This window comes from Capsicum annuum, chromosome 6, assembly GCF_002878395.1.
Source record: "Capsicum annuum cultivar UCD-10X-F1 chromosome 6, UCD10Xv1.1, whole genome shotgun sequence".
Lineage (NCBI taxonomy): Eukaryota > Viridiplantae > Streptophyta > Magnoliopsida > Solanales > Solanaceae > Capsicum > Capsicum annuum.
In genome coordinates, this window is record NC_061116.1 from 80,724,740 (window position 1) to 80,737,402 (window position 12,663).

The following is a 12,663-nucleotide window of genomic DNA, read 5'->3' on the forward strand; positions in this document are numbered from 1 at the left end:
GTAGAACAAAGTTTGAAGATTCTCCTAGTGTTTCCCACCCCTGTCAACTTTGATCCACAGACGGAAAAGAAAGAAATGTGCAAATGAACCTGGAAGTGCCTAAGAATCTCACTGGCCTCCACAATACAAAACATTCAGAATGATCAAAGATGTGAGAATGTAGCATCCTAGGTAAGAACTTCGGACACCAACACCATGGATAAACTACAACAAATCAGATAAAATGGTCAATACAATGGCTGGCAAGAACATCCGCAGATATCCCTTATAAGTTTTGTAGGCATCTACAATCAAAATAAAAAAATACACAGAGGTTTCAACAAGATAGAATTTTCCTTTTCCACATGTCACAGTTTGGTGAAACAGACAAAGCTGGTAGAGATGTTATTTTTCAATAAAGTAATAAGACTTTTTTGATGTTTGGGCAAAAATAAACGCAGATGGAATGCAGATAAAAATATTCAGAAAGATTAAAGATGTGGAGAATGTAGGTACCCTAAGTAATGAATTTCGGATACCAAAACCATGGGGAAAATACAAAATATCAGACAAAGTGGTCCATAAAGTGTCTGTCAAGAACTTCAGTAAATAGCGCTTATAAGTATTGTGGGCCATCTATAATCAATTAAATAATACACAGAGTTTACAAGGAGACAGAATTTTTCCTTTCTGCATGCCAAGTATTTGGTGAAACAGATATAAAGACGGTAGATAAGTTATTTTTTGATAAAATAATAAGTTTTTTGGATGTTTGGGCAAAAACAACCGGCTGTATGCAAGAGGTATAAAAAGGAAGGATGTCTAGAAAAACTCATGCAAACAACCAAGTTAGTCCCAAAAGGGGGGTCTTGGGAGGGTTTAGTGTACGCAAAGAAACATACGGTTTTTTACAAAAGCCACCCAATCTTCTATACCTATAAGGATCTCATCGGTGCACCAAAAGTTAAGGAAAAAGATGCTACTCCTCAACTGCACTAAATTCATCACCACCCCTTCAAACGCTCTCCTATTCCTTGTCTCCACACAACCTACATAACTGCTAATGGATCTACATTACAAGCTCTATGGCTTTTCCTCCATCTGCCACAATTCCAGCTGGACAACATTACGTGACATCCCCATTGCACTACAAACCATATCAAAACTTCCTACCATAAAGATAACCCAGCAATGAAGAAGATGACTACCATCTTCACCGAGCCCTTGCATATAAAACACCATGATCACCCGCTCTAGCTGCTAACCAAGTGAAAAAACACAGAATTCTCGAAGTTATACGAATCCAAATTGAGCCTTAAAAGAAGACAATCTACTCCCCCAATCAACATCTTCTCATAAAGTCACTTGACAGAAAAGACTCCATTGTTCCTCAAACTCCTTCTCCACACATCATGTCCCTCCGGTGAGCATCCCTGTTTGTTTAGCAAATCTAACAAACTCTGACTCCCCCAGTCTTGAAAATTTTTCCTAAACTGCAAATTCTAATAGACTTTCACATCCAGTAATCTCTGAACTCGTTGGATTGTCATCTCCTTTCGGCTTGAAATGTTGTTTATAATTTGGGGAATGTAATTTACAAAGCATTATTGCCGCACCACTTGTGTCTCCAAAAGCTTACTCTCCTCTTTCCCTACTCTAAATGCCACATTGCCACTAAATTCTGCCTATACATTCAAGAAGTTCATGAGTTAGGGATACTCTACTTTTGGCTTTTAGCTTATTTTCACACTTTTTTGGCGTAAAAGTAAGTGCTTAAAAGCACTTTTAGCTTTCCCAAATACCACCAAAACTTAAAAAATGCTTAAAAGCCAAAAGCACTTACAAATAAGCCAATCCAAACACCGCCTAAAGTTTATCTAGAATTTTTCTACCTTGCAGACATCCAAGACACTCTTTTTAGTCTACTGGAAAGCACCTTAAAGATTTTCTATAGATGGTTCCTACTAGACTATTAGGTCTATAATCCATGATGCTCCGTCATAGCCTCAGCCAACTCTTCCTAAAAACATCGTCTACCCCTCCCCACACAAGACCATGAGCTCCTCCAAATCCCCACTCCACTGCGGTTTCTAAGCTTCGGAACCGCCTTGTTAGTGTGAAGTCCCCCTTTCCTCCACTCTCTCCAAATTCCTATCATCCTAAAGAAATAATATTTCTCCCACATTACCCTTGGCCTATATATAGTCATATTTCACACAACTCCCCCCTTCTCAGAGTACCTTTATGGTTTTCTGGAAACAAAGTAAAGCTGCCTCCAATAGTCTCACCCTTAATTTATAATGGATGTCCCTTTTATCGAGTTATTCACCCCTCACATTCAATGTGTTCGGAAGGGCGAAGCGGAAAATAGCAACAAGGCCCTACTTCGCGCTTTAAGCGAAGCACTCCCTCCATTGAAGCGAAGCGTAAACAAAATCAGAAATTGCCTAATGCATTAAAAACAAGTGGAATATCACAGAAAAGAGTAATAAAATTAAGAAACTAAAAATAACTAATTCAATTAAATAAATAAACTGGAAAAAATAAAACAATAAAGAAAGAAAGAATGGAAAACAAATAAGAGACCAAACTCCAACCTCTCCAGCAGAAAGAAAATACAAGAATAAAGAGTCCAGTGAAACAAAGGAAAGAGTCGAATCCAGCTAAGAGAAAGAAAATGGAAAAAGAAAAATTTTACCAAAACCTCAGCAAAGCATAGTACTACAGTGAAAACTATTGAATGGATATGAAGTCCCAAGACTTCATCCAATGATTGTGGCATCAAAGTAGCACAATCAAATAGAGGAACAGAAGTACACAGCATTTCAATTACAGTTTTGTATTAATTTCATTTAAAATCACGACGGTTGTCTATTGATATAGACAGAAAGGACTGTTTGACTTTACCAATACTTCATCTTGGTAGCTTGAGAAAGCTTTAGCCAGATCCTGGATACTACTGACTATTGCATAGTGCACCTCTTTTCCTCCCGTGAGACAAAGTCTGCAAGTGAATAAACAGAGTTAATATCTTGACAATCAATGCCTAATCAACAGATACAACATAAGCCATAATTTACTGAATTAGCACAAGCTCATGGCTTGTTATACTGGCTAAACTCACCCAAACAATTCAAGAAGGAGAGAGACTTCTTCTTCATTTGGCGCTTCAAGAATCTGAATCACAGGAAAGAGTAAACTTGTCAGTAACTTTTGAATCAACAATTTTGAAAGCTAGATATCGACCAAATTATACATAAAAGAAATGACCAAGGACATTACACAATCTGGAAGGATGAAACTAAAAACACCACTATTCTCCATATAAGACCTTGTTCAAACAGGCAAAAAAATAAAATAAAATAACAGGTACCTGTCTATACCTAAACATTCATTATCTAGTCTAAGAACTCCAATAGAAAAGTTTCTTAAGAAGCATTTATTGGGAAAGATCAAAGTAATCATAAAAACCAAAGGTTAAGGTTAGAATCCCGTGAATATTCTATAATAAGTGTAAATATAGTACATAGCTTGATTTAGTCCAACTGTAGCTATGTAGTTATCTTCATTCATTTTTAAGAGCCTGTTAAGGAAATAATCAGGTCATGTTCTCTCTTATTTCTCTTCCTCGTAACATGGCATTAGAGCTAGGCTGAGACCAGCAGCACAAAAGAAAGAGAAAAGTCCATCATTGTTCCTTTTTTCGACGAGTTTCACAGTTTTCCTAGGTTACCCTTGTTTTTACAAGTGTTATGATCGAACCAACACTACTACAATAACCAGGACACTTGTGCCACCAAAATCCAGCCAGTTCTGCAAATGTTGACTGCCACGCGCTGACCAAATGGGTGTTTTTCCAGCTAGATCTGCTCACGTGTCGGCGCATGAGACGTCCTAGTTGTCCCTTTAGCCTTCTCTCAATCAACTGTTGGGCTGGAGCCTTAAAAGTTGTTCCATGTCATTCTTTAGTGACTTTTTGTCATACAAAACCCATGTACGGGAAGGATGATTAGCAAAGGTGTGGGTCGGATGGACTTCTTTATCTCAAATCTTCCATACCGTTTTTAGATTCTCCTTGTGACAGTCATTCAAATGCAGCTAATCCCATTTTTCGATACATAAAATCTATTCCAGTGAAAAGACCGAGGAGACCGAGGACACGAGAAAACTTTTTGATATACATATTTAGATTGGAAGGGGTCACCCTCGACAGACGATCTACCTCTACATACTTTATTCTAGTTGGGGCAAATTCAGTGTCTTGAAAAAAGTAAAAAACAAAATGGGGTTGCTAGATTGACTGCAGAAGCAGAAGATTGATCTATGATAACAGCTGCACGTGAAATCATATGGATCAAACTACCGAAGGAATCAAAATTTGGAGAGATCACAGAAATGGAACTTGTGTATGATAATGAGGTTGCACTTCACATTGCATTGAATAGAGTCTTTCACGAGAGAGACCAAACACATAGATTGATCACCATTTTGATAGACAAGGAACTCTCAGGAGACAACGTCATAGAGTTTGTGCGGTCAAAAAATCAACTGTAACCATATTCACCAAGTCCCTTGCCAGTCCCAGAACGAGTAATATATGTAGCAAGTTTGGTACATATTTGTATGCATCAGCTTGAGTACGAGTGTTAGGATTTCGCGAGTATTCTAGTTCTAGAATAAGTGTACATAGAGCATATTGCTTGATTTACTCCAATTGTAATTCTGTAGTGATTTTCTTCCCTATTAGAGCATGTATACATGGTGATTTAAACCCCAAGAGCTTGAGGGAAAAATTAAGTCAAGTTCCCTCTTACTTCTCTTCCTCTTCACCCTTAGCAAAAAGGATGACAAGTACAAAATACAACGGAAACCAAGAGAAGCAGCAACGCGTTTGAAACGGAAAACGGGATTTGGGGAGAGAAATTGATAGCGCAGATGAATATTTAGCCCAACAATTCATCTTTTTACCAATTTCTAGCATGCAACCTCCAGAGTTATGTGAAGAATCTCCTTTACTGACAGAAGATACACATTCCCCAGTGCATGGAATGGATGTATCTCTAGGAATGTTCAAAAACATCAGTAGAATTAGCAAACAATTTGGGGTAAATTACAAAGATTGTGAAAGAGAGACTCAAGAATTGTTCTCAAAAATTCGCATGCTGAGATCGAACAGAAATTGCCCTCAAGTTCCAAAAAGTTGTGAACTACCAGGTGGAAAGGTATTCGGGAACTTAAAGGTTTAGTTTTTGATATGAAGTTCAAGAGCAATGGAAGCAGACCAAAGGGAGATTGGCAATTGAAGGTGGATCGTGAAGTTGAATATCATCTCATGGACTGTGAGGGGTGGTATCATGATAGAGGAAAGAGAATTGTCTAAAAGAATTTAATCCATGAATGGGGAGCTGACATCTATTGGCTGCAAGAAACAAAAGTTGGAGGGGATAGAACTCCATTCATTACAGAAATGTGGGCTAATAGATGGGTCAAATATGAGAATCTAAAAGCAAATGGCACTAGAGATGGGATCTTAATCATGTGGGATAGTAGAATATGGGAGGGGAACTCGCTGGAATATATTCTCTCTCTTGTAGTTTCAAGGCAGTAAATCAGAATTTCAAGTGCTGTCTAACTGGTGTCTACAGGCCAAATTCCAGAAGCGAGAGATTAGAACTACGGGAAGAGATTGGTGGAGCCAAGGGTATTTGCGAAGATTTATGCGTGACTTGCAGAGACTTCAACACAACTAGGTTCATTTCTGAAAAAAGAACGCAACCACCTTGTCCAGAAGTATAAAAGATTTCTCAAAGTTCACTGAAGATTCAAAATTGGTGGATCCTCCTCTAAATGGTGGAACCTTCACATGGGCTAGAGGTGGCACTCAAGATTCTTTTTCAAGAATAGATAGATTCCTCTTCACCCCTCAATGAGGAATTTACAAACATAAACCAATCAATTCTTCCCAAGGTTATCTTATCTCATATCACTGGACTTTATCTTTGAAATGTGGGAATTGGAGCAACTCCAAATCCTAATTCAAGTTTGAAAATTGTTGGTTGAGAGTAGATGGCTTCACATTACTTCATTCATATGAGGTAGAGGTATGGACTGCACACACTACCCTCCCCAGACCCCACTTTTTGGGAATACATGGGGTATGTTGTTGTTGTTGAGAGTAGATGGCTTCAAAGATCAGGTGAAGATATGGTGGGACTCTTTCAAAGTGGCAGGCAGACCTGACTTTATACTAGCAATGAAACTGAAGGCATTAAGGAATAGAATCTAGTGACTAATGGCAACTTAAGATGAAAAAACATAAAATTCTTAACCAGATTTCAGACCTAGACAAGATGCAGCAGATGGGGAGTCTAGATAGTGCTGAAACTGCATTAAAAGCCAACTTGAACACTTAGTTTGAAGCGCTGGTCATAAGGAAGGAAATACACTGGAGACAAAGGTCAAGAGTATAAGGGTTGAAACAAGGGGACAAAAACACAATTTTTCCAGAGATCAGCAAATGTCCATAAAAGGTACAACAACGTTGATCATCTAGTAGTAGGAGGAGTTGAAACAAAAGAGCCAAGGGTTATCAAAGCAGAAATAATTACTCCCCCCGTTTCAAAAAGAATGACCTATTTTGACTTGACACGGAGTTTAAGAAAATACAACAACAATAACATACCCAATATATTCCCACCAATTGGGTCTGGGGAGTGTAAGTGTATGCAGTCCATAACACTACCTCAACGTGAGATAGAAAGGTTGTTTCCGATAGACCCCCGGTTCAAAATAAAGCAATCTCAAATAAGATAAGGAATAGTAATAAAATAAGAAGATAAACTAGAAATTAACATACTCAATAATACCCAAAGCAAGATACTTCAAGTATACACCAAAACATACAACATCCTAACTCAGACTAACCTTTTACTCTAATTCGCCGCCTCCACAACTTCCTATACAGGGTCATGTCCTCGGTAAGCTGAAGTTACTTCATGTCATGTCTAATCACTTCCCTCCAATATTTCTTCGATCTACCTCTACCTTGCTTGAAACCATCCCTAGCCAACCTCTCACACCTCCGCACTCGGGGATCCATGCTCCTCCGCATCACATGACCGAACCATCTCAATCTTGCTTTCCTCATCTTGGCTTCCACCGAAGTGACTCCCACCTTATCTCGAATAACCTCATTTCTAATCCTATGTTTTCTAGTACACCCACACATCCACCGAAGAATTCTAATCTCCGCAACGTTCATCTTCTGAAAGTGGGTATTTTTAACATGCCAACACTCCACCCCATACAACAAAGTCGGTCTAACTACTGCTCTGTAGAACTTGCCTTTAAGTTTGGGAGGTACTTTTTTGTCACACAAGATACCGGAGGCGAGCCTCTATTTCATCCACCCTACCCCGATCCAATGAGTGACATCATCGTCAATCTTTCCATTCTCCTAAATCATCAACCCCAGATACTTGAAACTATCGCTCTTACTGATAGAATAACTGTCAAGCTTAACAACCACATCAGACTCATGAGACACCTCGCTGAACTTACACTCCAAATATTCCATCTTAGATCTACTCAATCTAAACCCTTTAGACTCAAGGGTTTTGCCTCCAAACCTCCAATTTAGCATTAACTCCACTACGAGTCTCATCAATCATGACTACATCATCCGCAAAAAGCAAACAATAAGGCACCTCATCCTGAATGTGGCACGTCAAGACTTCCATCACCAAGGAAAAAAGAAACGGACTAAGCGTCGATCCTTGATGTAACCCCATCAACACATGAAAGTGCTCCGAGTCCCCTCCCCCGTCCGAACCCGAGTCTTAGCTCTGTCATACATATCCTTAATCGCCCTAACATAGACTATAGGTACACCTCTAGCCTCCAACACCTCTAAAGAACCTCTTTAGGGACTCCATCATAGGCCTTCTCTCGATCAACACCATGTGCAAATCTTTCTTCCTTTCCCTATACTACTCCACCAGTCTCCTGACAAGATGGATGGCTTTTGTAGTCGAACGCACTGGCATAAATGCAAATTGATTTCAAAAATAGTAACAATCCTCCGCAACCTCAACTCTACCACCCTCTCCTAAACCTTCATAGTGTGACTCAACAACTTGATACCCCTATAATTATTGCAATCCTGAATGTTGCCCTTATTCTTATACAACGGAATCATTGTACTCCACTCCAAGCTTCAGGCATCCTCGTCGTCTTGAAAATTATGTTAAACAACCGAGTCAACCACTCCATACCTACCCCTCCTGTGCACTTCCAAAAATCCACCCGAATCTCATCTTGCCCTTATTCTTATACAACGGAATCATCGTACTCCACCTCCAAGCTTTAGGCATCCTCGTCGTCTTGAAAATTATGTTAAACAACCAAGTCAACCATTCCATACCTACCCCTCTTGTGCACTTCCAAAAATCCACCGGAATCTCATCTGGCACATCCTACGGATAGCTCCCTTAACCTCCTCAACCTTAATGCGCCTACAATATCCATAATAGCGAAACCTCTCGGAATGCTCCAAATCCCCCAACACAATGCTAGTATCATTTCCATCGTTCGGGAGCTTATGAAAGTAAGACTGTCATCTCTTCCTAATATGACCCTCCTCCACCAAAACTTTGTCGTCCACATCCTTAATACACTTCACCTGATCCAAGTCCCGAGTCCTCCTCTCCCTAACCTTGGCGAGCCTGTACAACTTTTTATCCCCACCTTTACTATCTAACGATGTGTATAAACTCTCGAAAGCAGCATCTTTAGCCCTCGTGACCGCTAACTTTGATACAAGACAAACCACATGAACACAAAACACACTCCAAATCAGTCCACTAATCTTAAGGATCTGAGGACCTTTTTGGAGATCAGTCTCGAATTCGCTACCAACAAGAAGAATACAAGATTCAATGATGTATATAACACCCAAAACAACAACAACACGTGAAGAACAAGAGGATTACACTAACAATAAACAACGGTTACAACAACACAAGAAACAACAACAAAGATTATACTAGACAAAGGGATAGATAGATAGACTACATAAAGGCATAATCTTAAGAACCCAAGAGTTTATTCCACTCTTGGACCTTTAACACTACACACTACAATTCACTTATCTCGTACGTTGGTACAAGAGGACCTCGATCTCCCTAGCATCCAACATTTTCAAGCTTGAATCCAACACGAGTGATTCCACACTCAAGTTGAAAACCCTAGTTACAAGTTTCGGCCATGGGGCCTTTCTCACAAGAGAGTGTTTCAAGTGTTACAACTTCAATATTCAACAAAAACTAATGAATGAAACCTTACATTATTCTATTTATAGTGTATTACAAATAATAGGTAAAATGAACAAAAGGCCCCTTAGTGAAGGGTCGCCCCTCTAGTGTATGTAGTGAACTGTTTTGGCCCTTCTAGTGTATGTAGTGGACAATTTTGGTGTGTATTTAGGTCCTATTTTGCACTTCAATTGCACACACCAAGTCTCGGGTCCAACACACTCTCATAAGTCCATCTACGTGATCGTACTTGTACCAAACTTCGCCTCTCGCTTTAGCAACCTTATATTCCTCTCTATTCTTCCATTTATCTTCTTCATCCTTACTCTCCGTCAACTTTACATACGTCTCTTCTTGGCCTCCACCTTCCCCTTCACCTCTTCGTTCCACCACCAGTCCCTTGGTGCTTGCCCAAACAACCTCCTGAGACCCCCAACACCTCCCTAGCTGTCTCCCTGAATGTATCAAAATGCCCTTTAATCTTGTGGTCTTAAACATGGCATGTGAAAAGTTGAAATTTAAATATTGCCAAAAGGAAAAATGGGTCATTCTTTTTTAAATGGACTAAAAAGGAAAATAGGTCATTCTTTTTTAAACGGGGGTGTAAGTTTTATGAGCACCTTTACTCAAAATCAAAAAACTGGAGACTAGAATTCAACCAGATTGTAGGCCTTATGATATCTGATAAAGAAAAGGATTCAATAGAGACTCTTTGAAGAACAAGAGGTATTTGAGTGTACAAAGCTTTATGCTATAGACAAAGCCCCGGGGCCAGATGGCTTTAAAATGGGTTTCTACATTCACTGATGGGACATAATCAAAGGAAATATCAGGTTGCCAATACACGATTTCCACAATCAATAGTTCTTTGAAAAAAGCTTCAATGCCACATACATCGCATTGATCCCAAAAAAAAAAAAAAGATGACAGATCTCTCAGTCTGATAGGTAGCGTATATAAAATCATATCCAAGCCACTCACATAAAGATTAAAGACAGTAATGCACAAACTGGTGGACTCACATCAGATGGCTTTCATCAAAGGTAGGCAAACCATGGATGTTTCTTTGATTGCTAATGAATGTTTGGACTCTAGAATGAAACATGGTAAAGCTAGTATTCTAAGTAAGTTAGACATATCACTTCAATTAGGGAATTACGCAAGGTGATCCCCTTTCACCTTTCCTTTTAGTGATTGTCATGAAGGATCTAAACAACATGTTGCTCACGGCTCGTAAGAACAATTGGCCCAAGGGTTTTAAAGTCAATAACAAATAAGGGGACAATCTAGAAATCACCCACTTGTCATACGCAGATGATGCAATTATCCTTTGTGATGCAGAGGTTGAGCAAATGAAGATTTTTAGAGCTATTTTGACTATCTTTAAAGGGTCTCTGGGTTACATGCAACCCGGAGGAAGAGCATTTTTTCAGTTAATGAATCTCAAAAGGCTCTTGAATGACGAAGGGGATAGAGCTATTGTGTTAGGGGAACTGGAACACTCCGAGGAGTGTCGGGATTTTAGCTATTATAGACGTTTTAAGGTAGAAGAGGTTAGACAAGCTGTCCGCAGGATGCGAAGGGGTAGGGCGACGGGGCCGGATGAGATACCGGTGGAGTTTTGGAAGTTCGTTGGAGAGGCTGGTGTAAGGTGGTTGACTGGATTGTTTAATGAAATCTTCAGGACGGCAAAGATACCCGAGGCGTGGAGGTGGAGTACCATGGTCCCTCTCTATAAGAATAAGGGGGACATTCAGAGTTGCAATAACTATAGGGGGATTAAGTTATTGAGTCACTCTATGAAGATCTGGGAGAGAGTGGTCGAGGTGAGGCCGAGACGGATAGTGTCTATTTCGGAAAACCAGTTTGGATTTATGCCCGGCCGCTCGACGACGGAGGCAATCCACCTGGTGCGGAGGTTGGTGGAGCAGTATAAGGAGCGGAAGAAGGATCTGCACATGGTGTTTATCGATCTGGAGAAGGCATACGACAAAGTCCCCAGGGAGGTGCTTTGGAGATGCTTGGAGGTGAGTGGAGTACCGTTGGCATATACCAGAGTAATTAAGGATATGTATGATGGAGCGAAAACCCAGGTGAGGACGGCGGGAGGAGACTCAGAGCATTTCACTGTCCTGACAGGATTGCACCAGGGATCTACTCTTAGTCCCTTTTTGTTTGCGTTGGTGATGGATGTATTGACGCGGCGCATTCAAAGGGAGGTGCCGTGGTGTATGCTTTTTGCAGACGATGTAGTTCTGATAGATGAGACTCGAGGGGGTGTGAATGACAAATTAGAGGTGTGGAGGCAAACTCTTGAGTCTAAAGGGTTCAGGGTGAGCAGAAGCAAGACAGAGTATGTGGAATGCAAGTTTAATGACGTGAGGCAGGAGAATGAGGTAGTAGTGAAGCTGGAAGCACAGGAGGTATGTAAGAGGGATAAGTTCAAGTATCTTGGGTCCGTGATCCAGAGTAACGGTGAGATTGACGAGGATGTCTTGCATCGTATTGGGGCGGGATGGATGAAGTGGAAACTCGCGTCGGGGGTGCTGTGTGATAAGAAGGTGCCGCCCAAGCTTAAAGGCAAATTCTACAGGGTGGTAGTCCGTCCGGCCTTGTTGTATGGAGCGGAGTGTTGGCCAGTTAAGAACTCCCACATCCAGAAAATGAAGGTGGCAGAAATGCGGATGTTGCGCTGGATGTGTGGACTGACTAGAGGGGATAGAGTTCGGAATGAGAATATCCGGGAGAAGGTTGGTGTGACTTCAGTGGAGTGTAAGATGCGGGAAGCACGATTGAGATGATTCGGACACGTGAAGAGGAGGGGCATGGATGCCCCGGTCCGTAGGTGCGAGAGGCTAGCGTTGGATGGTTTTAGGTGGGGTAGGGGTAGGCCGAAGAAGTACTGGGGCGAGGTGATTAGGCGGGACATGGAACAGTTACAGCTCACCGAGGACATGACCCTAGATAGGAAGGTCTGGAGGGCGCGAATTTCGGCAGAGGATTAGGGCCAGTTTGGGTCGCTAGTGTAGGGAATTACTCGGTGGGGGTTTTATTCCTGTTATGATTCCGTCTTCCGTGTTCCATGTTTTATTACGAATCTGTGTGCTTTCCTTTGCTTTCCTCTGTTTTATATTACTTATGGGTGCCGTATTTATGTTATGTAATCTGCTTCTGTGCTTTACTATGTGTTTGTGTGGTATCTCGTGTCTTGAGCCGGGGGTCTATCGGAAACAGCCTTTCTACTTCATCAGAGGTAGAGGTATGGACTGCGTACATCTTACCCCCCAGACCCCACTAGGTGGGAATACACTGGGTTTGTTGTTGTTGTTGTTGTTGAATCTCAAAACTTTCAACTTTGTGTGGATATCCTAGG

General features: G+C 40.8%; 1 protein-coding gene across 2 annotated transcripts in view; it reads right to left on the bottom strand.

Moving 5' to 3' along the window:
- Positions 1-12,663, bottom strand: part of LOC107873277 (coiled-coil domain-containing protein 18) — a 63,381-nt gene that overhangs the window by 32,980 nt on the left and 17,738 nt on the right. For both annotated transcript variants that reach the window (XM_016720052.2, XM_016720053.2), the window contains exons 4-5: positions 3,104-3,156; positions 2,887-2,983 (exon numbers count right to left, since the gene is read on the bottom strand). In XM_016720052.2, the coding sequence (XP_016575538.1) occupies positions 2,887-2,983; positions 3,104-3,156 (150 nt within the window). The remainder of the gene's footprint in view (positions 1-2,886; positions 2,984-3,103; positions 3,157-12,663) is intronic.